At 59.3% G+C, this 26,511-nt stretch overlaps 1 protein-coding gene across 2 annotated transcripts; it reads left to right on the top strand.

Moving 5' to 3' along the window:
- The first annotated feature begins 2,961 nt into the window (after window positions 1-2,961).
- Window positions 2,962-26,288, top strand: TLE2 (TLE family member 2, transcriptional corepressor). 2 transcript variants are annotated; one of them, XM_030298233.1, is made up of 20 exons: window positions 2,962-3,042; window positions 3,117-3,214; window positions 3,673-3,736; window positions 4,132-4,176; window positions 6,339-6,401; window positions 9,066-9,140; window positions 9,362-9,542; window positions 9,900-9,919; window positions 14,629-14,736; window positions 15,965-16,009; window positions 16,557-16,706; window positions 18,164-18,302; window positions 19,049-19,209; window positions 20,275-20,351; window positions 21,078-21,327; window positions 21,535-21,782; window positions 21,872-22,019; window positions 23,566-23,716; window positions 24,622-24,698; window positions 25,982-26,288. In XM_030298233.1, exons 1-20 carry the CDS (start codon window positions 3,019-3,021, stop codon window positions 26,087-26,089), a joined length of 2,232 nt encoding a protein of 743 aa, XP_030154093.1. In that variant the 5' UTR covers window positions 2,962-3,018; the 3' UTR covers window positions 26,090-26,288. The 2 variants fall into 2 exon arrangements, with proteins under 2 accessions (XP_030154093.1, XP_030154083.1); XM_030298223.1 differs by having other exon boundaries at window positions 9,359-9,542.
- Window positions 26,289-26,511: the final 223 nt, after the last annotated feature.

Genomic DNA, 26,511 nt, shown 5'->3' with positions numbered 1-26,511 from the left:
CTAAAGCCTGGTGGGTAAAGGTCCCCTCCTCCAGGAAGCCTCCTCTGGACTCACCAGGCAGAGGCCCTGGTCCCTCTAGATGCTCCCTCTGTCACGACACTAACTAGGTGGGCCCAGGAGTGAGTGCTTGACTCTGCCCCCCACCCCCTGCCTCCCGGGCCCTCCCTAGGACCCCAGCGTCTTCCGTTAGGAGGATGGGTTCTAGAACAAATCCCTCCCTGAACAGCCTGAGTTCAGTGTGTGTAATGGAGGGGTTGCCTGCAGGAGATGCTTTGGGGCTGGGCCTGGAAGACGTGGATTTGCTCCAGGCAGAAAAGGAGCAGGAGTGAATTCCAGGAAGAGGTAACAACACAAGCAAAAGCCCAGAGGTGGGAGAGAACACAGAGTAGGTACTGGGACTGGTGTGGCTGGAGCAGAGAGAGTGTGTGAACCGGTGGACAGGAGGTGAAACCTGGATGGGGGGCGGGGGGGTGTGTGTGTGTGTGTGCAGGGCATCTGATGCTAGCCTGAGGACCTGGGGATTTGTCCCGAGGGCAATGGGGAGCCATGAGAAGGTCTGAAGTGAGGGAGGGCCAGACTCACAAAAGGTGACAAGAGTGAAATCCACTCGCATGGGGGAGGTAGGTGGCTTGAGCTCAGATGGGAGGGGTGAGGAGGCCGGAGGGGGGTGCCGTGGGGAGAGGGAATAGGATTGAGTGGTAGGCGGAGGGGAGAGAAGGGGCTGGGTTGAAGCTCTGTGTTGGGGGAGCAGGATGGACTGTGGGGCCTGGCAGGGTGAGGCACGGTGGGGGGGGGGGCCGGGGGGGGGGTGGAATGCTACATCTAGCGCCCCGGGGGACATCCAGGGGAGGCACGACACTTCCTGGAAGGGTTTTGGACACAGGACTTCACAGACCCCCCAGAACCTGGAGGTCCTGGCACCGCAGAATGGCGGAACTCTCGTTTGTTGCAAGTTCCCAGCAGGAGTGTGGCCAGCGGATCTCTGGCTTTAGCTGGATGCTGTGTTTCTGTTTCTGGATGCACTGCCCGGCCTGTTCTGTTCATTTATTGAGCACTTACTGTGTGCCTGGCTCTGCAAGGGAGAGGCTCTGTCCCCACACAGCCTCATCGTGATCCTGTCAAAACAGAACAAAACAAACCGTGCTGGGGCCCAGAAGGATCCAGAACAAGGCACAGTGTTGGAGGATCACAAGACGGGAGGCGTGAACGCCATTTGTGAACACCACTTGAATGGGCAGCTGGAAGGGGGTCTTCTTAGGAGGTGACGTGCGAGCTGAGACTTAAATGGTGGGAAGCATTCCAGGCAGAGGGAACGGTAAGTGCGAAAGCCCCAAGGCAGGCCCCTGTCTGGTCAGCTGGGAAAACAGCGAAGGGCCTGAACGTCCCTCTGTCCCTGGGAAGAGGGAGGAGTTTGGGTGTTATTGTGAGGACAATAGGGAGCCATTGAATACTCCAACACACACACACACACACACACTCAAATCCTTATCCTCAGGATCTCTGTTCCTCCCCACCCTCGCATCCTCCAGATCTCATCTCTAATGTAAACCTCTTCAAAGACGCCTCTCCCAGACACCCCGGATAAGCAGGTTCCCTCTCATTCATTTCCATACCTGCTCCCCAAACTCTTCCTTTGTACACACAAATAATTCCATAATTACCAAGCTGTGGTCTTGTCTTGTTCCCGGAGCTCAGAGAAGGCAGGAATCTGTATTCCTCCGCTCTCCCTTATATTCCCGGTACCTGGAAGGGTGCCTGGCAGGTAATAGATGTTCCAGAAACACCTGTTGGCTGGAAGGCAATGCTCTTTTAAGTTTAACAGGGTTTGGGGCACTATTTGCTCACTCCCCTGCAGACACAGATGCAGGGATTGATACAAAGCAAGGGTTTCTCTCTGTTTCGCTCTCTGCTGTGCCCAGTGCCCAGCGCAGTGTGCCGTCCACAACAGGTGGTCGATACGCGTTTGTTGATCGACTTAACAAAAGGCCATGAGGTTTTCCATAAGCAGGATGGGAATAAGAATGTCCCCCCTCCCAGGTGAGTGTCAGGTGTCTGTGGTCTGTGGTGGGAGGTGCAGCCCCTGCCCTCAGACACCTGAGTCTGATGGCAGGGATTCAACTGCCGTTCTCCTGGGAGCTGAGTCTGAGGGAGGAGACAGCCCAGTCTGCTGGAGGTAGCAGTGGAAACACCAAATCCCACCTGTGGGGGTTTTTACTCTGTGCCAGGCCAGGCTGAGGGCTGTTCATGTACCGCCTCGGCAAAAGCAGCCCCTGTGTCTGCCATTTTACAGGTGGGAATACTGAGGCCCAGAGAGGGGCCCAGAGAGACGCAGGTGTCCCCGCCAGCACCGGGCCAGGCCGCCTCCTAAGTCTTAGCCCACTCCCTCAGAAAGGCCATTTCTGACCCCAACTGTCCCCTGCCCGCCACGCTGCTCCCCACTGCGGGCCTCCAGGTATTTCTTGGTTTCCTTGCGTGTGTCTCTCTCGCTTGGGCCCTCGGGTGGGGGTGGGGGACGACGTGCCGGGAGGGGGAGGGGGACTGGGCGCGAGCCTCAGTTTCCCCACGGGTCGCCGGCCCGGGGTGGGGGAAGGGGTGGGTTCCCGGGGGAGGGGGGTGCCCGCAGCCCGGAGGTGGCAGGGGCGCGGCGGGCGGGCCGGGTGGGCGGGCCGGGGGCGGCGGCGCCACCTTAAGGCGGCTCTGCCCGCGGCTCCCGGCCGAGCCCCGCCGGAGGGAGGCGGCTCCGCGCGGGGCCCGCCGCCCGCGCCTCCGCCGACACCGGCCGCGGCTCGCGCGACCTTCCGCGCCGCCCCGCGCGCCCCCCGCCGGCCCGCGCCCCTCCGCGTCCCCGTCCCCCGCGCGCGCCCGGGGAGGGGGGGCCTGCCCCGCGCCGCCGCGCCCCCTCCTCCTTTCTCCGGGCAGCACCCCCCCCGGCCTCGCCCCCCACCCCGCCGCCGCCTCGCGCCCCCGGATCGCCGGGCTCCGGCGGCGGCGTGGGTGGGGGGCTTCCGGACCGGCAGGATGTACCCCCAGGGAAGGCACCCGGTGAGTGGGGGCCCGGGCTGCGCGGGGTGGGGGGCGCGGGCGTCCGGGAGCTCAGACGCCGCCGTCCCCCCCAGACCCCGCTTCAGTCCGGCCAGCCCTTCAAGTTCTCGATCTTGGAGATCTGCGACCGCATCAAAGAGGAATTCCAGTTCCTTCAGGCTCAGTACCACAGGTGAGGGGGGGCGGGGGCGCCCCGCCCCGGGGGACCTGGAGCTCACGCGGGAGCCCACCTGGGAGCCCACCTGGGCGCCCCCGGGGAGAGCGGCCGGGCCGCTGGGGGGCCCGGGGGGGGGGCGTGAGGTGCGCAGCCAGGCGGGGGCGGGGCCTCCAGGGTGCGGGGCCGAGGGAGACCCCCGTCCCCCAGGGGCGAGGGAGGGCTTCCAGGGGGAAGCGCAGCCGAGGTGGCTGGGGACCGTCAGTGCTGGGACACTTGGAGCCTGAGAAGGGGCGGGAAGGGACCGGGACCTGGAGGTGGGCCGATAACGAGGAAGTGGGGAGGGGGCCAAGAGCCAAACCCATCGCTTTGGAAACTGGCCCAGATGGGGTGTCCCTGGGTCTTTCGCGGGGTGGGGGCGGGGTGGGGGTAGAGGCGGGGCGGAGCAGGACCCCCATGCCCCGTCTCCTTTCCAGCCTCAAGCTGGAATGTGAGAAGCTGGCCAGTGAAAAGACGGAAATGCAACGACATTATGTCATGGTGAGGGGGTTTTCGTGCCAGGATGGGGCAGCGGGAGGGCTCCCTGTGAGTAAAAGCGCCTGGGGTGTCAATCCCCACTCACCCTGCCACTCTGGGCCTCATTTTCCCTGTCTGTAAGTTGGGAGCCCCCCAACTCTTACAAACAATGGGACAAGGATGTCCCCTCTCCCCACTGACATCTCTGAGGGGCCAGGGTCTCTGGGCACTTCCTACCTGCCCCCCCCCTCCCTGCTTCTTCCTCTGGTCTTGCCCTCTGGGCTCCCAGGAGGCTGGGAGGCTCTGCTCCCTGCTGTGATCCCCCAGCCTGGGAGCCCTTGGAAAACCCAGCATCACCCCGAGCAGGGCTGGGCACCCACTGGCCCAGCATACATCCCAATTGAGTTTCTCCTTTGTAGTACTATGAGATGTCCTACGGGCTCAACATTGAAATGCATAAGCAGGTAACTGTGGTGGGGGGTCGGGGAGGGGGGTGCTCAGTGGGAAGGGTGAGGGTCTGGAGCTTGAGGAGAGACCCAGCGATCTGGCAGTCTGGGGCAAAGCAGACCCAGGGAACAGGGGTCTTACCCGATTTCAGCCTCACGAAGGAAAGGAAAGCACTTCTGAACTTCTAGAGATACGGTTCAGCAGAGGCAAGAAGTGGGCAGGGAGGGCAGGGGCCAGGTGGCAGAGGCTGGCAGCCAGGTCAGGGAGGAGGTAGGGGAGACATCTGTCCCAGGGTGGGGGCCGGCCACACGGTCTTGGAGGAGGTCCCATTCAGCCCACGGGGTCTGATGTTTGGAGGTGGAACCTGACGGTCTGCGATGGACCTCAAGCTTCTGTTGGTTCTGAGGTTGACCGCGATGTTCTGAGACTCTCCTAAGCTTCTAAGTCTGATTCAAGGTTCTCAGTTAGACCAAAAGGTTCCGAAATTGACTCCAGTTGTTCAAGATTGACCCCTCCAACCTGAGGCTGAACTCAAGGCTCTCTGATAGATAAGAGGGGCCCTGAAAGATTCTGAGGTTGATGGAATCTTAGATTTGGTCCCTGCGACTATCAGGGCAGTGGGCGGAGCCTACTGGGTGGGAAGAGGAGGGGGGTGGGCTGAGAGGGTGGGGTGGCCTGGGGGTGCCTGCCCTGGTGTGCTGTTCTGGGATGTGCGGGCTCTACGGGATCTGGGGATCTGGTGCGCGCCGGAGGGGGCTCGTCCGCCCGGAGCATGGTGTGGTCCCTTGGGTGCGTGAAATAGACTCTCTTGCAGGGTGAGGGGCATGTGCTAGGATCCAGTCTCTGTCCTCCTGCTGGGAATTCAAACTCTGCCCAGACCCAGCACCCAGCACCCCTCTAACCCAGGCAGAAGCAAAGCATGGACTGGCGGGGCACACACCTGGATGTGTCCTAGCGGCCCCCCGTCCCCACCCACACAGCCCTCGCTGTGCTCAGCCCCCGTGGGGCACCCCTGGCCCAGGCCCTGCCCCCGATGAAACCTGCAAGTAAGACCAGACTGTCTCTACTCCACTCCCTGGATTTCCCTCTACTGCACCCCCTATACTTTGACACCAAATATGGGGGTTTTCTGCACCCCAACCAGTTCGCACCCTGGCACCAGCAGATGTCCTGCGATCTGGCTCAGTTCTGACACTCTCTGCCTGGAGTTAGTGCGGACCCCCTCCCCCCACCACCACCAAGTTCAGGGCCCAGCCCCACCGGACTGCCTCCATCGGACATGCCGATCAAAAAGTCTGGGTCTCTGGCCCAAACTCCTGACCAACCGGCTATATATACACGTCAAGGGTTCCCATAATCCCCTTCTCGGGTTCAATAATTTCCACGGAACTCGGGAAAGCGGTTCACTTTCCTGGATCACCCGTTTGTTATGTAGGATCTAACTCGGGCACAGCCAGGGGCAAGAGAGGTGCAGAGGGGGCGGGGGCGCACCACACTCCCAGAACCTCCATGCGGTCACCCCCCCAAAGCTCTCCACCAACCCAGTTACAGACATTTGTGGAGGTTTCTTTCACTGGACAGGCCTCACTGATTAAATCACTGGCCATCGGTGATTAGCTCAAGCTTCATCCCTCTAGTAAACTCAGGTGTGATCGAAAGGGGCTTGTTGAGGACAGAAAAATGCCTCCCCCCCCTTGCCGTTACCCGTCACTGAGAAATTCCAAGAGTTTTAGAGCCTCTGTGCCAGGAACTGGGGACAAAGCAGAGTAAACAGGTTTTTTATCCCAACACTACAAAGCCCTCCTGCTGAGTGTGGTGCATGGGGGTCTCTGCCTGGCAGTGGCCTCAGCTTGCAGACGCGACCCAGACCCAGAGACGCGGGCCGGTGAGGGCCACTCCTTTGTTCATGATGACCCCACGGCTTCTAAGTACCCCATCTGAGTTGGGCGTCTGCGTGGCTGCTTCCTGGGAGTCTGTCGATGGCGTCTCGCGGCTGGTGTATCTGTCCTTGCCTTCCGGCTCAAGGCCGCCCTGGGCATCAGCTTAGCAGATCGCTTCCTCAGCAGCCCCTCCGTCTGCCCCCGAGCCTGTGTGCCACTCTGGCTTCAGTGCCTCCGTTTGCACCTGCTGGTGACAGCCCGCGCCCCCTCCAAGCTTCCTCCTCATTGTTTCCCGCCAGGCCGAGATTGTGAAGCGCCTCAGTGGTATCTGTGCTCAGATTATCCCCTTCCTGACCCAGGAGGTGAGTGGGCTGCTGGGACGGAGGGGAGCTGGAAGATGGGGGGGCTGGGGGCTGGCTCGATGCCGATGCCGGTGCCACAGGCACTGGTTCTGCCGGGTGGCCTGGAGGGTACGGGGCTGGGGCAGGGGCTTCGGGGACGGAGGGAGGTGATCGCTGACGGTGACGAGCGGGTGCAACCAGGCTGCCTGGGTCCGAATCCTGGCCTTGTGCCCTTGGCGGCTTGCCTTGTCTGTGTCGTGGTGGTGATCAGACAAGCTGATCTGTGCAAGGGTGATACTGGGTGCTAAGGAAGCACCCGATAAAAGTTAGCCCTTACGTATGTCCAGTGAAATAAGCCGGTCACCGAAGGACAAATGCCGTCCAGTCCCACTCACAGGAGGTCCCTAGAGGAGTCCCGTCCTGTCCACAGAGACAGAGAGTAGATGGTGGGAGCCAGGGGTGGGGCAGGGGGCGGGGAACCAGTGTTTCATGGGGACAGAGTCTCCGTTTGGGGAGATGGAAAGTTCTGGAGACGGATGGTTGCACAACAACGTGGATGTGCTTGCTGCTGCCGAGCTGTGCACTTAGAAATGGTTGAGAGGATAATGCTTATGTGTTTGTAACCACAATAATAATTTTAAAAAGCTGGAATCAGGGCCGGTGAAATGATAAGCAGTGTGAACAGCTCCCTGAAACTTAAAAAAAAAAAAAAAAAATCAGCCCTTCTAAGAATGCGCTGAGTGCGTGCCAGCCTCAGGACCTTTGCATCAGCTGCCCCTGCTTCCATCCGGAGCATTCCGTCCGCAAGAGACATGAGGGCAGGTTCCACTGTGGGGTGGATGAGTAGGGCAGCCTCACTGTGATGGGGAACAAAAATTTTGGACTCCACTGAATCTGAGATTTTCTGGAAGCTTGGGATGGAGGGATATCCTGGCTGGGCTGAGATTGTAGACATGGTGTCTGAAGCCGGGGGTGGGGACAAGGTGGCTTAGTGCGTAGGGAGAAAACGGCAGAAATGAAGATAAAAAAAAACCAAGAAGTGAATAAAGACACACATATGTGCCACAGCGACTCCCTTCTTCTAGATCGAGACTCAGCAAACTGCAGTCCAAGGGCCAAATCCCCCCCTCTGCCTGTTTTGTTTTTTTAAAAAATGTTTTTAATGTTTATTTTTGAGAGAGAGAGACAAGACCGTGAGCAGGGGAGGGGCGGAGAGAGAGGGAGACACAGAATCCCAAGCAGGTTCCAGGCTCTGAGTTGTCAGCACAGGGACTGATGCGGGGCTCGAACCCACGAACCACGATATCCTGACCTGAGCCCAAGTCCTATGCTCAACCCAGGCGCGCCCTCTGCCTGTTTCGTTTATAATAAAGTTTTATTGGCACAGGGTCATGCCCACTCACGTGCATGATCTCTGTGACATCTTTCCTGATAAAATGGCAGAGAAGTTAAGACAAGAACCTTCTGACCTGCAAAGCGGAAAATATTCTCTGTGACCCTTTGCCGAAAAAGTTTACCAACCCTTGGCTTAGACACGCTGACACACAGGTGTGCCACACACGGGAGCTTCCTGTGTCTCACACGTCCTCAGGGGGAGCAGCTCAAACCCCCGACGTCAGGAGTGTGGATAAACAGCCTTATACTCATACAGGAGCCACCAGCCACATGTGGCCATTTAAATACACATTAAATTGTATTTCTTTTTTTTTTTTCTAAATCCATTTGTTTCTGAGAGAGAGAGGATGAGCAGGGGAGGGGCAGAGAGAGAGGGAGACAGAATCCGAAGCAGGCTCCAGGCTCCGAGCTGTCAGCACAGAGCCCGACGCGGGGCTCGAACCTACAAACCGTGAGATCGTGACCCGAGCTGCAGTCGGACGCAACCCACTGAGCTACCCAGGTGCCCCAGGAAAGCCCGATTTATAATTACTGGTGTTCGCTGCGCTTGTGTGCCTGTTTCTTTGGCTTTGTGTTTGTTTCACGGTTTAAAATGGAAAGGGAGAGGGGCGCCTGGGTGGCTCAGTTAAGCGTCCGGCTTCAGCTCAGGCCATGATCTCACGGTTGGTGAGTTCGAGCCCCGCGTCGGGCTCTGTGCTGACGCTCAGAGCCTGGAGTCTGCTTCAGTTTCTGTCTCCCTCTCTCTCTCCACCTCCTCCACTCTCACTCTGTTTCTCTCTCTCTCTCTCAAAAATAAATCTTAAAAAAAGTTTTAGGGGCGCCTGGGTGGCTCAGTCAGTTAAGAGTTCAACTTTGGCTCAGGTCATGATCTCAGGGTTGGTGGGTTCGAGCCCCCCGTCAGGCTCTATGCTGACAGCTCGGAGCCTGGAGTCTGCTTTGGATTCTGTGTCTCCCTCTCTCTCTACCCCTCCCCTGATCGCGCACCGTGTGTGTGTGCGTGCGTGTGTGTGTGTGTGTCTTTTTCAAATATTCTGTGTCTCCCTCTCTCTCTGCCTCTCCCCCGCTCATTCTCTCTCTCTCTCTCTCTCTCTCAAAAATAAACATAAACATTAAAAAAATTAAAAGAAAATAAAATGGAAAGGGAGAGAGACAGAAGAGAAATAACAAAGCTCTGGGAACAAGGATGGGGTGGAGGGAGGCGGGGGGCCTCAGAGGGCACTGCCTGGCTGGGTGGGGGCTCCCAGCAGACGGGGAGCCTGAGCACCCCCTTCCCGGCCCCCCACCTCCCAGCATCAACAACAGGTGCTCCAGGCCGTGGAGCGGGCCAAGCAGGTGACCGTGGGGGAGCTGAACAGCCTCATCGGGGTGAGTCCGCCCAGCCCCTGCCCTGCCCTGGGGAGACCCCACCCCTGGGTCCCCGGCACCCAGTAGGTGCTAAAGCTGGAGGGTGCCGGGCGGGCAGCTGGCCTGGGCTCCGGCCTCCCTGGAGACTCTGGGGGACCCCCCCCCAACCTCCCCCCCGGCCCAGGGGCCCTGCTGGGCGCCCGTGTGGCCCGGCCCCGGCCCACCTCTCCTCTCTCCAGCAGCAGCAGCTCCAGCCACTGTCGCACCATGCTCCCCCCGTGCCCCTCACCCCTCGCCCCACTGGCCTGGTGGGTGGCAGTGCCACAGGGCTGCTGGCGCTGTCCGGAGCCCTGGCCGCCCAGGCTCAGCTGGCCGCCGTTGCCAAGGAAGACCGGGCAGGCGTGGAGGCCGAGGGACCCAGAGGTGAGCGGGGCAGCACGAGGTGGCCCTGGCCGGGGAAGGGGGTGGGGGAGGGGTGAGGGTGGCACGGGGACTTAAGGGTGAGGGAGTGAAGGAGAGGGCCTGCAGGGCCGTCGGGGTCAACTTCACTCCCCGCTGGCTGTGTGTCCTGGGGCGAGTTACTGCCCCTCTCTGGGCATCTACCTGAATGGTTCAGGAAAGGAACGATCCACCCCTTTGCAAGGGTGCTGGAGAAGGGAGATCCTGAGCCTGGAAGAGGGCTCTATCAAAGCTGGAGGGGTGTGCCCTCTGGCACCATGGGCTGTGAAACCCTCACCTCTTCTCCTTCTCTCTCTCTCTGCCTCACCTCCAACCGGCCAGCGGAGAGAGCTCGGAGCAGGGTAAGTCGAAAGGCATCCGGGAACTTGTGCGATATTGGCCTTGCATTCGAATGCGGCTGAAGCCAGTGGCTCTGAGCTGCTAAGGTCCTCCCGGCAGGACGCCCGCCCAGTGTTGCAGCTGGGTCGTCTGGAGCGTTTTGGTATAGGGGATGCCCCTACCCCTAGAGTTTTCTTTACGGAAGGTTTTCAATGGCGAGCTGGCTTTTGGGGGTTTTGTTTGGTTTTTTGCAATTGAATACATGCATGCACGGTGGCACCTTCCGCTCATGAACTTATCCATCATCCACTCGATATCACCATCTATCAGAGCGGTGCCCAATGGAAATAGAGGTGAGCCCTGTGTGTAATTTTTTTAACAAACTGCTTAATTTGGAAACAGTTACCAGTGCATAGGGCATTGCAAAGAAAAGTGCAGGGAAGCCCCGTGTACCCTTTACCCAGCCTCCCCCAACCGTAATGTGTCGGATAAAACACAGTACAGGATGCAGGAAACCGCACACAGGTGCAGCCCACAGTCTCCTCAGCATCTGTCATTGTGCTGTGAGCTTGGTGTGTGTGTGTTGGGGGGGGGGCGGGTTCCGTGTGGTTTTTTTGCCTTTGTTCGCAGCATCACAATCTGCTATGTGATTGCACATTTTCTAGTAGCCACGTTTATTTTATTTATATTTTTAAATTAAAAAAAATTTTTAGCATGTATTTTTGAGAGAGAGAGCACACGCGCACGTCAGCAGGGGAGGGGCAGAGAGAGAGGGAGACGCAGAATCCGAGGCAGGCTCCGGGCTCCGAGCTGTCAGCACAGAGCCCCACGCGGCGCTCGAACCCACGAGCCTCGGGATCATGACCTGAGCCGAAGTCGCATGCTTAACCGACTAAGCCACCCAGGCGCCCCTCTCGTAGCCACGTTTAAAAAGTTAAACAGATGAGATGAATTCCGATAGTATATTTTACTTAACGTCATGTATCCAGAATATTTCAACGTAGAATCGACATGAAAACTACTAACGGTATGTTTTATGTCCTTTTTATTGCGCTAAATCTCCACGATCCAAGATCCAAATGCGTTTCGCTCTTAGAGCTCATCTCAGCTTGCACCAGGCCCCCACTCCCACCCCCTGCCGCCGGGGACACTGGGCAGTGTCTGGGGACATCTGTGGTTGTCACGACCACATGGCTTCTGCCCTTAGAAGGTCCCATTTCCCAGATGCGAAGCTTGAGGCACAGATCTTGAGAACAGCGGCGGGGACCCTCAGTCTTCGCTGGGCCTAGAGATGGGCATCTCGATCCCCGTGTCTCTGTTATGTGTGACACGTATGTTCGTGTATGTTTAAGTACAGGTGACAGTGGTACCAGTTTACGTCCCCGCCCTGGGCCCTGTCTGTTTAACACAGTGTGTTGGAGACGACTTCAAGTGGCCCTTTCTCACCTTTGGGTCGGAGAAGAGAATGCCCAGAGAATACTCAGCTATAAATGCCTTTGCCCAGGCGGAGGTCAAGTTTGCGATAAATGCTGCCAGTTGCCAACTTGCCTCGTTTGTTTAAGACAATTGTGGGCACCCGGGTGGCTCAGTCTGTGAAGCGTCCGACTTCAGCTCATGTCACGATCTCGTGGTCCGTGGGTTCGAGCCCCGCGTCGGGCTCTGTGCTGATGGCTCGGAGCCCGGAGCCTGCTTTGGATTCTGTCTCTCCCTCTCTCTCTGCCCCTCCCCTGCTCACACTCTGTCTCTCTCTCTCAAAAATAAAAATACATAATATATTATATAATTATATAAATATATATATCATATATAAAATATTTTAAAAATATAAGACAATTGCTTAAAAATTTTTTTTTAAATGTCTTAATTTATTTTTGAGAGACAGACAGAGCACAAGCCAGGGAGGGGCAGAGAGAGAGAATCCCAAGCAGGTCTGAGCTGTCAGTGCAGAGCCTGACGCGGGGCTTGAGCCCATCAACTGTGAGATCATGACCTGAGCCGAAATCACGAGTCGGAAGCTCAACCGACTGAGCCCCCCAGGTGCCCCGAAGACAATTCCTACAGAGAAGGGGACCATGTGGAAAGGGGGCTGCACTTGTTTGCCACGGTTGTTAGAACACATTAGCACACACTGCATGGCTTAAAACAACACGGATTTGTTCCCTCCCTTGTTCTGGAGGCTACAAATCTGAAACCGAGCTGTGAGCCCTTCTAGCGTCTGGTGGCCTCTGGGCTTGGGGCTCCTTGGCCTGTGGCTGAATCATTCCGTCTCTCCTTCTGTCCTCAACGTGGCTTCTGCCCTGTGTGTCTCTTTCCCTTTAAGGACACCAGTCCGGGGCGCCTGGGTGGCTCAGTCAGTTAAGGGTCTGACTTTGGCTCAGGTCACGATCTCACGGTTCGTGGGTTCGAGCCCCGTGTCGGGCTCTGTGCTGACACCTCGGAGCCTGGAGCCTGCTTTGGATTCTGTGTCTCCCTCTCTCTCTGCCCCTCCCCCGCTTGCCCCCTGTCTCTCTCAAAAATAAACAAACATTTAAAAAACTGAAAAACAGGACCGTAGTCCCATTGCATTAGGACCTACCCCGACCCACTATGCCCTCATCGCAATTAATCACTTCTGCGAAAACCCTACTTTCAGATAAGGTCTCCTAGTGAGGTTCTGGGTGGGCACGTGACTTTGGTGGACCCTGTTCAACCCCGTAAAGGGACCGTGACCCCCTGACCCTTGCCCCGAGCCCCCTCCCATCCAAGTCTCCTGAACGACCCCTGTCGTTTTGCATGCAGCGCCTCCTTCCAGACTTCTCCCCTGTGTAACACGTGTCACACACACAGAGACACAAGTTCGAGGCAGCAGAGGCTCCGCGGTGGGAACATAATTGCCAGAGAGGGAAGGGGTATGAGGAAGTGGCCGTTGTCGCACAAGAGATCCCGCCCCCAGGGGACACCAGCCCGTGTCTGGGGACATCTGTGGCTCTCACGACTAGGGGTACGCCTGGCATCGAGTGGGCGGGGCCAGGGTCGCTGCTCAGCCCCCACAGTGCCGAGTGGGGGGAAACTCAGGGACATCCTATGCGTTTCTGCATTTCCCTGCACGAACGTGGGCTCACCGCGCGCAGGGCCCCGCGTCACGCTAAGCGTCCGCAGCTCGCTGTATCTTCCCCGCAACCCTAGGAGGCGGGCACTGTTGCGGTGATCCCCGTTTCACGCGGGACACGGGACACGGGTTGAGCGTGCGACAGGCTGTGTAACCTGCCCGAGGTCTCAGAGCCAATGAGAAGCCGGGCTGGGATTTGCGCCCAGCCAGTCGCCTCTCTGCCGGCCGATTTCCGCCTCAGTGATACATTGAGGCCATCTTTCCGTGCTGTCACATCTCTGACGTCTCTACTTGTTTTTTTCTTTTTTAAGATGTTATTTTTGGGGCGCCTGGGTGGCCCAGTTGGTTAAGCGGCCAGCTTCAGCTCAGGTCATGATCTCGCGGTTCGCGTGTTCGAGCCCCACATTGGGCTCTCTGCTGTCGGGGCAGAGCCTGCTTGGGATCCGCCGTCTCCCTGTCTGTCTGCCCCTCCCCCTCACTGTCTCTCTCAAAAAAATAAAAATAAAACCACTTTTTAAAGCTGTCTTTAGGGGCGCCTGGGTGGCTCAGTCGGCTAAGTGTCCGACTTCAGTTCAGGTCACGATCTCACAGTTCGTGGGTTTGAGCCCCGCGTCGGGCTCTGTGCTGACCGCTCAGAGCCTGGAGCCTGTTTCAGATTCTGTGTCTCCCTCTCTCTCTGACCCTCCCCCGTTCATGCTCTGTCTCTCTCTGTCTCAAAAATAAATAAACGTTAAAAAAAAATATTAAAAAAAATACTATCTTTAACAAGAGATTTTATTTTACTATTTTTTTATTAAAATTTTTTTAATCTTTGTTTATTTTTGAGAGAGAGACAGAAAGCAAGTGGGGGAGGGGCAGAGAGAGAGGGAGACACAGAATCCGAAGCAGGCTCCAGGCTCCGAGGTGTCAGCACAGAGCCCGACGCGGGGCTCGAACCCACGGACCGTGAGATCATGACCCGAGCCGAAGTCGGAGGCTCAACCGACTGAGCCACCCAGGCGCCCCTCTGCTTTCTTTTTTAAGCGGCTGCACGCTTTTGCATCTGTGGCCTGCTTTATTTCCTAGTGGCCCATCTTGCTGAACGTGGCTTTGAATCCTGTGTGTGGTTTGCACAGAGCCACCCAGCTCTCAGGGCCCAACGTCTCATCTGCCCATGAAATCAGGCTTCAAGATAAGATCTCAGTTGAAGAAATGGTTCCATCCAGAACTGCAGTGCTTGAGAAATCACTGTGTGGGGCATCCCCTGTGTACAGCTGGAGAGACTGAGTCCCAGGGAAGGAGAAAACTGTCCGAGGGCACACAGGCAGGTTGATGTTGTGTCTCTGTGCTGGCACACCCAGCCCTTGACCTTAGAAGGTTGGTTGTCGACACCTGGTGGGCTGGCTTGGCATCCTGCCTCGGCCCCTAATTCGCTGTGCAGCCCTGTCTGTGCAGTGGGATTAATCGTCACTTCCCCAAAGAACTTGCTGTGGGGTCAAGACCTTAGCATCGAGCCTGCCCTCGGGAAGGTCCCATTTCCCAGATGGGAAGCTTGAGGCACAGATCCTAATAACTGTGTTTGGGGACCCTCGGTCTGGGCTGGGCCAGGACGGAGTCTGGGGCCCCAGGGCCCTGACCCTTTCTCCGGCCCTTGTGTCTCTGCAGAGCGCGTCCCCCTCCCCCCCTGAGAGCGTGGTGGAAGAGGTGCGACCCGGTGGCCCAGGGGGCAGTGGGAAGCCGCGAGCTGAGGACAAGGATCTGTCGGGACCTTACGTAAGTGGGGGGCGAGCGGGAGATGGGTGGGCCCCCCAGCCCCGCCCCTCAGGGCCTCCCAGAGCCCAGCTCTGGCCGTGACGCTCTCACTCTGGGGCCTTCCATAGCTCCCCACTGGGCACGGAGCACCGAACAACGAGAGGAGCTGTGGGGCCAGGCCCAACTGTAGTTGTTCTGTCTCCGTGGCCTCTGGGGCACATATCTGTTTGCCCGCCTCCTGGCTTTGGCTCCGGCTCTCCAGCGCTCTGGCATTCCCCTCCCTCTGCCCCTCCACGAGGCACAGAACACTCTCTCCGCGGCCCTCCTCCTGGGTCAGGACCACCCCCGCCCCTCGCTGCACCTGCAGTTTCGGGGCCAGGCTGCAAGTTGGGGCTGGGACTGGCTGGCTGGAAAGCACCTGTCCCATCTACAGGGACAGCCTTCTCCTCCCAGCTGCCTGCTGGCAGGCCCAGTGTTGGCCAGTCCTGCTGTTTCTCAGAGATGCCTTTGATCTTTAAAAAACACAGCAGCCTGTTCTATACCCGTCAGCAACGGGTATTTTAAAGAGGAAAACTGGGGACGGGGCGGGGGGTGGGGGGCAGGGGGCAGTCAGCCCCCCTCTGCTGGGAGATGTGGCCTTCAGGCTGCAGCCTTGGTCTTCCCTTGCTTTCCAGCCAGACCAGAGGGCAGCCCCACACGCCAGGGTTTCTCCCAAGGGCAGTGGGAAGCCACAGAAGGACGTAGTACAGATGTGGGGACAGGTGTAAAGAAAGTCCTCTGGGGCAAGCTTGGAAGGCTGCCTGGAGGGGGCGAGGCTGAAGGCCAGGAGCCTAAGGAGGGGATGAGGTCTGTGCTAGGCCATGGGGATGGTGCTGGGCAGACGATTCCGAGAGGTTGACTGGCTCCGGGGAGAGAGAGCCGGTTGGGAGTTTATGGATGAGTCCTGGTCCCCGGCCGTCCCATCCCGTCACCGAGGAGGAGACTGGGACCCAGGGAGGGCCGGGAGGCGCTCGGGGCCCCACAGCAAGTCTTGGGCCCTAAGTTCCATCCCCTCATTTTCCTCCATGAGAGACCCGCCCCCAACCCCTTGCACCTGAGCAAATGGCAGCCTTCTCTCTGAACTAAGCACATGGGCCTCTGAAGCCCCAGAATCCCGGTCCGACCGCGGCTGGCGGTCTCCTGAGATCAGTAAGGGGGCACGGAGGTAGCGGCATGGCCAGGGCAAGCTCTTTCCCCCGTGTCCCCCCAGGAGAGTGATGAAGACAAGAGCGATTACAACCTGGTGGTGGACGAGGTGAGTCGGGGTCTGGGCCCAGAGGGTGGCAGGCTTTCCCGAGTGTTGGGGGACCCAGAGGGAAGGGGGGGTCCTGGCCCCCTCTGTGGATGGCTGTGTTGAGGGTGATGTGGGGGTAGGGGGAGTAGGGGATAGAGGGACACCCCAGGCTGACCCCCTCTCCATAGCACAGGTGGGGAAACTGAGGCCCAGAGAACCCTGGCAATGGGGCAGCAGAAGTAGCATCCGGCCCTGGCTCACTGTGTGACTGGGACAGTACGCCCCCGTCCCTGGCCTCACTTTTCCCCATCTGTTTAATGGGGGACAACAGAGCCAAGCCCTTACACAGTCGTTTCTATGTGGGTTTATGGAATAGGTACTATCAATCCCATTTTACAGATGAGTAAAGTAAGGCACGGGGGCGGGGGGGGGTTCATAATCCTCCCAAGGTGGATCGTAGGAGGGACCCAGGCTGGAGTGCGGGGTGGGGTTGGGGAGGGGTATATAGAGAGGGGCTCTCCTTCTTTGCCCAGTTCACCTCCACTCAATGTCACCTCCTCAAACCCAGGACCAACCCTCGGAGCCCCCCAGCCCAGCTATCACCCCATGTGGAAAGGCGCCCATATGCGTCCCCGCCCGTCGGGACCTCGTGGACAGTCCGGCCTCTTTGGCCTCCAGCCTCGGCTCCCCGCTCCCCAGAGCCAAGGAGCTTGTCCTGGTAAGGAGTAGGGGAGGCCTTGAAACTCACTTTCCGCACCCTGGGGACCTGGAAACAGATGCCACCAGATTAGATGTCGAGCAAGGAGACACCAGCCCGGCTGGGGTCTTTCCAGCGGGTTGTCCAGCATTTCCTTCGTGATTATTTGCCACCTTCCTAAAATCTGCCTCGACTTTATCCAGGTATTTTCCCCAAGTCCACGTGCTCTGTTGAACCTAAATACATACCAAAAGACCACTCACCCTCTTAGGGAGAAAGGGAAGCATCGCTTGCAATAAATAGGAAATCCCTTGGAAATAAACACACTCAGCTGCAGAATGGCTGCTCTGGGACTGACTCCAGCCTGGCAAGTGTTAAGGCCTTGGCGAAGCGGGAGATACAGCAGCCCCACCTGAGAGGTTGTCCCCCGTTTCCCCCCCCTCCCTTCCAGAAAGGCAAGAGCATTACTATGGGAACAACTTTCCCGGTGCCAGGTGTAGGAACCCCTCAGAGCACGCCCCTTAGGCATTCACAGCCGGGCTCCGTTTGGTCCCACCCCTGCCCTCACCAAATCTTCCCCAGACCCCTGCCCTGCGCTTACCCAGAGAGTGCGTCGGTTTCTAGGCCTCCCCTCCCAGCAGGTTGCTATGGCAACCGCCGAGGCTGGGGCTGACGGTTGCATCTCCTGTGACCTCCTCCACTCCGGGAGGCCAGAGGCGGAGGGGCAGCTCTGCTCTCCGGGAGAAGCCCCCAGAAGGCCTCCCTTGTCCCACGTGTCCCCACCCACTCCCCCTCGTGGAGTGGGGTTGGCAGGAAACACGTGATTGTGTAGTGGAAAGACGGGACGGGGACGTGAAGTTTCTTGAAAGGCAAAGGAGGTGACAGCAGAGAGACGACAGCGCGTGTGCTCCTCCTTGGAGATCCCCTCCCCCTCTCCTCAGGTGTCCCCGCAGGGAGAGACAGCTGCAGGGGCACCCCGCCCCCTGAGAGCAGCCAGGGGCACCCCAGTGCTGGCTGCCGGTCCCTCGCCTGGGTGCAGGCCTGTGCTCCCCCCCCTCCTGAGTCCTCCGACTGTCGCCTTCCTCCGCAAGGCCCGCTCCCTGCCCCGTGTGCCCTTGCTTGAGGCCTGTCTGCACCCGCGCTCCTCATACCTGATCATGTGCCCGCTGGGCTCTGGCAGCGGGTGCCGGTCCCCCTCCCCACGCCGTGTGCAGCCCTGCGGGCAGTGCGTGCCCATTCCCACTCTGCTGCCCGCCTGGCGCTCCCGGCCTGTGGACCCCGCGTGTCCCTGTGCTCAGGGCATCAGCGGTGGGGCCCATGCCCTTGAACCCCACGTGCTCGGCGTGCAGACACCTCCTGTGAGCCCCCGCCTAGCTCCCCCCTCCCGTGCCAATTTCTCACCAGATCGTGGGCAGCAAGGGGCCAGGTGCTGGTGCCAGGGTGGGGGTGGGGCGTTCAGTCCGGACCTTTCTCCCCAGAATGATCTTCCCGCCAGCACTCCCGCCCCCAAGTCCTGCGACTCCTCCCCGCCCCAGGACGCGCCCACCCCAGGGCCCAGCTCAGCCAGTCACCTCCGCCAGCTTGCTACAAAGCCAACGCCTGGCACGGACAGTGTCGGTGAGTGTCCACTGGGGCCTGAGCAGGTCTCTTCTGGGGGGTTGGATTCAGCTCTGGGATGGCCTTGACCCCTTCCAGGACTCTGAGCCCAGTGCCGCCTCACCCCGGGCCTCGGTTTCCTGTCTTGGCTGGACGGCTGGGGAAACAGAGGCCCAGAGGCGAGGCGATCTACTCAAAGAGGTTTAGCCTTCTGCACGGACAACACAAGCTTTGGAGTCAGACAGCCTGGGGTTTGAGGCCGGCCTTGGATACTACTCGTCAGCCGCATGACCTTGGGCAAGCGACTCAAACTTTCTGAGCCTCGGGTCCCCCCTCGTTAACGTGGGCTCTGCTGTCATATGGCCAGGCCCCGCGCTGGTTCTGGGTTCCCAGAAAGAAATCAGCCCTGGAACGCGCCCTTGAGGAGTTCCCAGATAGTGGGGACGGAGACGCAGACCCCTAAGCTTCCAGCCCCGTGTGATCGTGGCGGGGATAGAGGCAGTTAGCCAGAACGGGCTAGGGGTGGGGCGAGCAGGCTCAGTGATGTTCCCGAGATGTTGCTGGACTTTGGGTCTACTAGGTGTCGAAGGGTGAGTAGGAGTTCAGCAACCGAGGAAGGAAAGGGAACAGCATATGAGCCAGAGGGAACGGTATTCTCAAACGTCTGGACATATGACAGGGTGTGGTGGATGCTGGACCGGAGGCAGTGGAAGGCCAGATCTGGGTCCAAGGTCGCTGAAGACCTATCTTTGTCTCTTCTCACTCAGCCCTGAGGAGCCCCCTGACCCTGTCCAGTCCCTTCACCACGTCCTTCAGCCTGAGCTCCCACAGCGCCCTTAACGGGGACCTCTCTGTGCCCAGCTCCTACGTTAGCCTCCACCTGTCCCCCCAGGTCAGCGGCTCTGTGGTGTATGGACGGTCCCCCATGGTGAGTCCTCAGTGTGGGGGCACCGGGAGGTATCGGAGGGCACAGGGGCTGGGGGCCGGGAGGAGAAACCAGTTACACAAGAGGAGACAAGGGGATAGGGAAAGGGACGGGAATCCTGGCTTGGCCAGTGCATGCGGGGAGATGATCTGAGGGTCTCAGGAGCTCCACAAGCTTAATACAAGTAACGTGTAACTGGGAAGAGCAGCTGTGCTTATGCCGCATTATGAGGAGCAGGGAGCCCCAGCCACGGGGCACAAGGGGCCCATTCAACCTCCTGGCAGAGGGCATACAGTTGTCGGCCCTGATTTTTAAGGGGCTGCGATGACTCTGGTAGATTCCTGATGAGGGACTCACCTGGGGAGAGGACTGGAAGCGAGGTCTCACGAGAAGGCGTTGAAGGAATAGGGCCCGAGACCCTGAGCTGGGGCGGAGGGAGCAGACCGGGACTGGGTGGGCCCCAGAGGGCAGCACAAGGACAGATGGCTGACAGAGTGAGCCACCCTGGAGTAGACAAGGGGTCCTCCAGAGGGAAGAAAATGCTGTCACGGGGGACATCCCAGACCCAAGGGATGTTGTGCAAAAGGGGTCAGCAAGTGTTTTCTGCAAGAGGCCAGACATTAAATGGTGTTGGCCTTGCCTGACCAGTTGGTCTGGGTCAAAACTACTCACTTCTGCCTTCATAGCTCAGAGCCACCGTAGACAACGTAGAAATGAACGGGTGTGGCTTTGTACCGATAAAACTTTATTTACAAAAACGAACAGGGGGCCATGGTTTGCCAACTCTTGGCTCTAGAGCCGGTCAGACTCTTCGGGGTCCTTCCAAGTCTGGGATTCTAGGATTCCCCGGGCAGAGGCTTTGGGGTTCCTTCAAGCGCAAGCCTCTGCTCTCCTGTCTGTAGTGCAGCGGGAGGAGAGGGCATCTCTGCCTTCTTAGGGAGGGGCTGACTGGGGATCAGACTGGGGATCCTCTGATGAACAGAGAAATATGGCAGGTGAGCATGGGGGAAGGCAGAGGTGGGTTTGAGTCACCTGCCCTAGGACCCTTCCTTTTCGGCATTTTGGCAGATGGCATTTGAGTCTCATCCACATCTCCGAGGGTCATCTATCTCCTCTTCCCTGCCCACTATCCCTGGGGGGAAGCCGTGAGTATTGGCTCAGGGATCCCTGCCTCCTGTCGGGTGCTTGCATTGTGGGGTGGGGGCTGGGGTTCCCTGCTGTCTTTCCAGAAAGTCTCTGGAGAGAGAGGTAGGTAACAAGAAAAATGCAGAAACGGGGGTGGGGGGTACTCGTGCCTTCCCCACCCCCACCCCGGAGACATTCGGCATGTCTTTGACATTTTTGGTGGTCAGGCCCACATCCGGCCTCTATGGGGCCTGGGATACAGTTGTACATCCTACAGTGCGCAGAATGCCCCCCCCCCCCAACCCCAGGGCGCCGCAGCCCCAAGTACCCAGGAACTCTCGGCCATGATGGGAATGTTCTATACCTACAGCTGCCATTGGCCACCTGTGGCTTTCGCCACTGAGAAACTGAAGTTGTAAATTGATTTCAGTCTAACTGGCCACCCGGGGCTGGGGGCTCCCAGTGGGTCCCAGTCTCTGGAGCTCTCAAGGCGTCTCCCTGGATCCTCGCTGCTCAACACGCATTTACTAAGTGCCTGCTTGCCAGGCTGCGGGCCACGGGCTAGGCCACGCTGACTGTCCCGTCCGTCACCTGGGATCCAGGGTTCCCCCCCGCTCCCCACACCCCCCCCCGCCCCCCCCGGCCTCCTACTCCCCCGAGCCCCCGGAGCGGGGCGGGCACCAGGCCGGGCCGCTACCCCCCAGGGCGGTCCCCTCCCCGCGCGTCACCGCCCTCCTCCCGTGCAGGGCCTACTCCTTCCACGTGTCTGCCGACGGGCAGATGCAGCCGGTGCCCTTCCCCTCGGACGCGCTGGTGGGCGCGGGCATCCCGCGGCACGCGCGGCAGCTGCACACGCTGGCGCACGGCGAGGTGGTCTGCGCCGTCACCATCAGCGGCTCCACGCAGCACGTGTACACCGGCGGCAAGGGCTGCGTCAAAGTGTGGGACGTGGGGCAGCCGGGCGCCAAGACGCCGGTGGCGCAGCTCGACTGCCTGGTGAGGGCGGGGCCCGCCGGCGGGGGCGGGGCTTGTCCGCAGGGGCGGGATTTCCGGGCCGCCGGGGGCGGGGCTCGAGGCTCGGGGAGAGCGGGGTCGGGTTGGGGGGCGCCGCGCGCTTGGGGGCGCTCCCGGGGCGGGGGGGGGGGGTTTGGAGGCCCCGTCGGGGAGGGCCAGCCCCACACCGTCGCCTCTCTCCCGTCCCAGAACCGGGACAACTACATCCGTTCCTGCAAGCTGCTGCCCGACGGCCGCAGTCTGATCGTGGGAGGGGAGGCCAGCACCCTGTCCATCTGGGACCTGGCGGCGCCCACCCCGCGCATCAAGGCCGAGCTGACCTCCTCGGCCCCGGCCTGCTACGCCCTGGCCGTCAGCCCCGACGCCAAGGTCTGCTTTTCCTGCTGCAGCGACGGCAACATCGTGGTCTGGGACCTGCAGAACCAGACCATGGTCAGGTGGGTGGCCCCCGCGCCCCTCGCTTCGGCGCTGGAGCAGAACCAGCCCCCACGACGGACGCCTGACGCCTGGGCCCTTCTCCCTCCAGGCAGTTCCAGGGCCACACCGATGGTGCCAGCTGCATCGACATCTCCGACTACGGCACTCGGCTCTGGACGGGGGGTCTGGACAACACGGTGCGCTGCTGGGACCTGCGGGAGGGCCGCCAGCTGCAGCAGCACGATTTCTGCTCTCAGGTGCCGCAGTGGGTCTGCCGGGAGGGCGATAGAAGCTTCAGGAATCCGGAGCCCCCTCCCCTCCCCACAAGGCACTCACTTCCAGAAACTGAGTGGGGACCAGATACCTGTGACCCGTGTCCATCTTTTTTGTCCTTCTCACAAATCCATAGGCCTTACCCCGCCCCCAACCCCATGGAAACACAAAGGCACTGATTCAGAGTAAGCTGTGGGTCTACTAAGACCCTCAGATCACTTTCCCAGATGCTTTTGCTAAGTCACGCCCCCGTTCATTCCTTCCTCTTCTCCGGTAGCCCAATTCTCTTCCCGGCCTTCAATCTCTTGACCCGACTGAGAGCTCCTGACCACCCCCCAGGACCCACTGGGGAGCCACTGATCTAGGTCGGCAGGGAGAGGTTGACATAGGAGTCGGGCAGAGAGGTCTCCGTCGAGGGCTCTGTGAGAATCCAGGCTAAAGGATGAAGTGAAGGAGCTGGACAGGATCTGGAGACTCCTCACGGCTGAACAGAGTCACCCAGATCCTCTCTCCCACTGCCTTGGGGGCAGGACGTGAGCTCCTTGGCCTGACATTTAAGGCCTCTGTGCTCTAGTCTCTCTCACACACACCATGCCCTCAGATGCATCTAGACCTCTCCACTTACTGTTCCCTCTAGCTGACACGCTTTTCCTTCCCTTTTCTCCAATTGGTGAACTCCTACTCATCCTTCAAAACCCATCTCCATTTTTGCCCCCTTCCTTGAAGCCTGGAGATAGTAGCTAACGCCCAAACTCTTTCTGTTCTACCTTCTCTTCTCTTTAGCTTAAAAGTTTCTTTGGTAAGGAACTCAAGGGTGCAGGTGGATATGGCTGTCCATCCCCTGGCCCTGAGACTTAGATGGGTTGTTCTCTGGGGACCCCATGGTGAGTATCTCTCATCCCACCGGGCCCCCGTCTTTGTGCAGGAACTCTGTACGGGCAGGAGAGCACACGTGAAAACTTCCAGTCCTCTCTCTGCTGTCCATTTGTGGTTCTTTCCACACGCGTCCTGTCCGTAGGACTTCGACAGGGTTAGGATAGAACGGGGCGTTAAGCCCCTCTCTGCCTCGCTTGGGGTGGGGCACGGAACGATGAGGCCACTGAGTCCTTTCACATCCAAGCAAAAAGAGGTGTTGGCAAGCGGGGAAAAGTTCCGAGCTGGGAGTCCGAAGGCCTCGTCTTTCACGGATCTCTGACCTTGAGCGAGCCCTGGCCTCGAGCTTCCCTTCTGCCATCTGCTCAAGGGGGGCGACTGTCCTCGCCCGGCTTCTCCCTGTCCCTCCTTCCCTCCCTCCCAGAGCTGTTGTGCGTTCTGAGCAGATAATGGATGTGAGGCCCCAGGGTTCCGTGTAATTCTGATTAATATTAATGATCCGACATGCAGTTGCCTGCTGCGTTCCAGGCCCTGGGCCAGCTGCCTCTCCACGCAGGGCTGCCGCGGGAGAGCGGTGGGCCCCTCCCCTGCCCCTCTGGGCCTCCTCCAACCTCTGCAGGGGGGGTTCGATGTCCCCTCTTTCCTCTGCACCCCCAGATCTTCTCCCTGGGCCATTGCCCCAACCAGGACTGGCTGGCCGTGGGCATGGAGAGCAGTAACGTGGAGGTCCTGCACGTGCGCAAGCCCGAGAAGTACCAGCTGCACCTTCACGAGAGCTGTGTGCTGGCCCTCAAGTTCGCCTCCTGCGGTGTGTGTGCCTGGAGGGCGCGGGGCGGGGCGACCGAAACCCCACACCCACCGGACAGCCCCCACAACAAAACACAGGACGCCCAGCGGAATTGGAATCTTTCTGTTTAATGTTTATTTTTGAGAGAGAGAGAGAGAGAGACAGAGCGCAAGTAGGGGAGGGGCAGGGAGAGAGGGAGACACAGAACCCGAAGCGGGCTCCACGCTCCGAGCTGTGGGCACAGAGCCTGCCGCGGGGCTCGAACCCCCGAGCCTGGAGATTGTGACCTGAGCCCAAGTCGGATGCTTAATCGACTGGAGCCACCCAAGCACCCCCTCGGTGGAATTTTGAACCTTAAGGAATCGTTGGTTAGCGGAAGTTTTTCCCAAGTGCAACCCAGGACATGCTTATGCTTAAAAGCAACTGATTTGGTAATACAAATATATCCCCAATATCGCCTGAGATACACTGACACTAAAAAAAAAAAAAAAAAAAAAAAAAAAGCACCCAAATGATTTTCAGCATAAGTGTGCCCCGAGTACCGCATGGGACACGCATGCATTAAAAGAAAATAAATAATGAAATCCTTGGGGCACATCTGTATTAAAATGGTTTGTGATTTATCTGAGATTCAAAGGTACCTGGGCATCTTATGTTTTATCTGGCCACGCTCTCCTGGGGGCTCCCCCTTCTTGAAGGCCAGATGGGCCCCCGCCCCCGGGGGGCCTTGACTTCACCATCTGGAAAATGGGGGGGAAGGAGGGGCCCACTGTTCCCTTTGTGAGAGCGGAGGTGCCAGAAAGAAAGGGAGAGACCAGGCCTGCTGGACCCTGTCTGCCTGCGGCCCACAGCCCGGGAGGAGGCGGGGGGGTGGGGGGGCTCTCTCTGGTCTCTCCTGCTGGAACCCCCTGATCTCCCTCCCCCAGGGCGCTGGTTTGTGAGCACCGGGAAAGACAACTTACTGAATGCTTGGAGGACGCCATACGGAGCCAGCATTTTCCAGGTACCCAGCCGCGTGCAGCCACCGCTCTGCAGGCCAGGACGTGCTGCACGCAGGGGCCCCGGGGTGGCTGAGCTGGTGGTTAAGCTGCGGAACTTCCCCCGGGTCCTGCGAGGTCCCCCCCCTTCCCCGCCAGCCAGCAGGCTACTAAAGCAGGGTCTGCAAACTGCAGCTTGTGGGCCACGTCCGCGTGCAGCCTGGGTTCTTTTTGTGCGTGCTTCCTTCTTTTAATACATTAAGACTTGCCATCGTGACCATTTCTGAGCGCACACACACTCACACTGTTGCGTAACCACCCCTGCCATCCGTCTCCAGAGCTTTCCATCTCCCCAAACTGAGGCTCTGTCCCCAGGAAGCACGGACTCCCCGCCCCCTGCCCCATCCCCTGGCTCCCACCGTCTACCCTCTGTCTCTCTGGCCGGGACTCCTCTGGGGACCCCCTGTGATGGGGTCACGCAGGACGTGTCCTTCTGTGTCTGGCTTCTGTCACTGCTCAGTGTCCTCCGGGTCCGCCCACGTGGTGGCAGGCGGCAGGCTGTCCTTCCTTCCTGAGGTGGGGTCACAGCCTGTAGTCTGGATGGATCGCGTCTTGCTTATCCATCCACCACTTGACGGACACCGGCTTTGTTTCCGCGTTCTGGCTGCTGTGAGTCGCGCTGCCGTGGACGTGTTTTCATTGCTCTTGGGCAGAGAGGTCTTGGGGTGGGATTGCTGGGAGCTGTTTAACCTCTGGACTGTCCTCCAACTTTTCCATCCCATCAGCAGTGTTCGCGGGTTCGAAACTCTCCGCGTCCTCAACAACTTGTTATTGTGTCTTTTTTTGTTACAGCCATTGTAGTGGGCGTGCAGTGAGTTTTACATCGTTAAAGGGGTGTAAAACGAAAGGACGATAATGTGACGTAGATTTATTTGGCCCCCGGACTTGTTGGCTAGAGACTCATTTGGACCTTTGGCAAAGCCTGAAAACTTACTGCCGGGTCCTTTACAGGAAACGTTTGCTGGTGTAGGGTCATTGCGCTGTAAGCCTCGGCTGGCCCTCTGCTGTGCTGTGTGGCCTCATGCCCGGTCCACACCCTCTCTGAGCCTCCTAGGAAAGGGCGGGGCTTCAGTTGCGGCTCTCTTGGTGTCCCGAGAACAGGGGACCCGCCCTTCCCAGGATCTGTCACCTGTCCACCCAATCCCACTGGCCCTGCCCCTTCCCTCTGAACGTCGTGCAGGGCGGTCAGGGGCACGGTCAGGGCCACACCTCACCTCCCCTTCTCTCCCTCCCCCACCCCTGCCCATAGTCCAAGGAGTCATCCTCCGTGCTGAGCTGTGACATCTCCGGAAATAACAAGTACATTGTGACGGGCTCGGGGGACAAGAAGGCCACGGTGTACGAGGTGGTTTACTGAGCACCCCCCCCCCATCTTCCTGCGCCCCTGGCCTGGCTCCTGGGGGAGGGGCATCCAGGACAGAGAGCCCGGCACCCGTCTCCGCTCATACCCGTGAGCGCCAAGCCTCGTCTGCCCTCTGGCTGGCTCCCTGCCGTCTTCCCCTGCCGGACACGGCGCTGGACGGGCAGGTGGGCTTCGGGGAAATAAATGTGCTTCTCGCAACTACCTTTCTGTCCCGGGCTGGGGAACCAGGGCTGTTGCTTCTCTCGGGCGCTGTTACCGCGGAAGGCTGTGCGGCCGAGGGCGAGTGGCATCCCGTCCCTCCGCCTCCCTTTCCTCCTCCGGACCCCGGAGGACTGCATTCTGCAGGGGCGGCCGGGAGAGTCGGAGTGCTGTCGAGCAGCAGGGCTTACGTGGTGCCGGGTGACGAGGAGCCGCCA

This window comes from Lynx canadensis, chromosome A2, assembly GCF_007474595.2.
Source record: "Lynx canadensis isolate LIC74 chromosome A2, mLynCan4.pri.v2, whole genome shotgun sequence".
Taxonomy (NCBI): domain Eukaryota; kingdom Metazoa; phylum Chordata; class Mammalia; order Carnivora; family Felidae; genus Lynx; species Lynx canadensis.
The sequence above is the reverse complement of the archived record's forward strand: the minus strand, read 5'-3'. Positions and strand labels throughout refer to the sequence as shown.

Excerpts from the sequence above, each read along its gene's own strand:
- TLE2 (XM_030298223.1), top strand. The coding sequence starts at position 3,019 with ATGTACCCCCAGGGAAGGCACCCG. Across the intron at positions 4,177-6,338 it reads ACATTGAAATGCATAAGCAG|GCCGAGATTGTGAAGCGCCT; the intron begins GTAACTGTGGTG and ends GTTTCCCGCCAG. Across the intron at positions 24,699-25,981 it reads ACGGAGCCAGCATTTTCCAG|TCCAAGGAGTCATCCTCCGT; the intron begins GTACCCAGCCGC and ends CCCTGCCCATAG.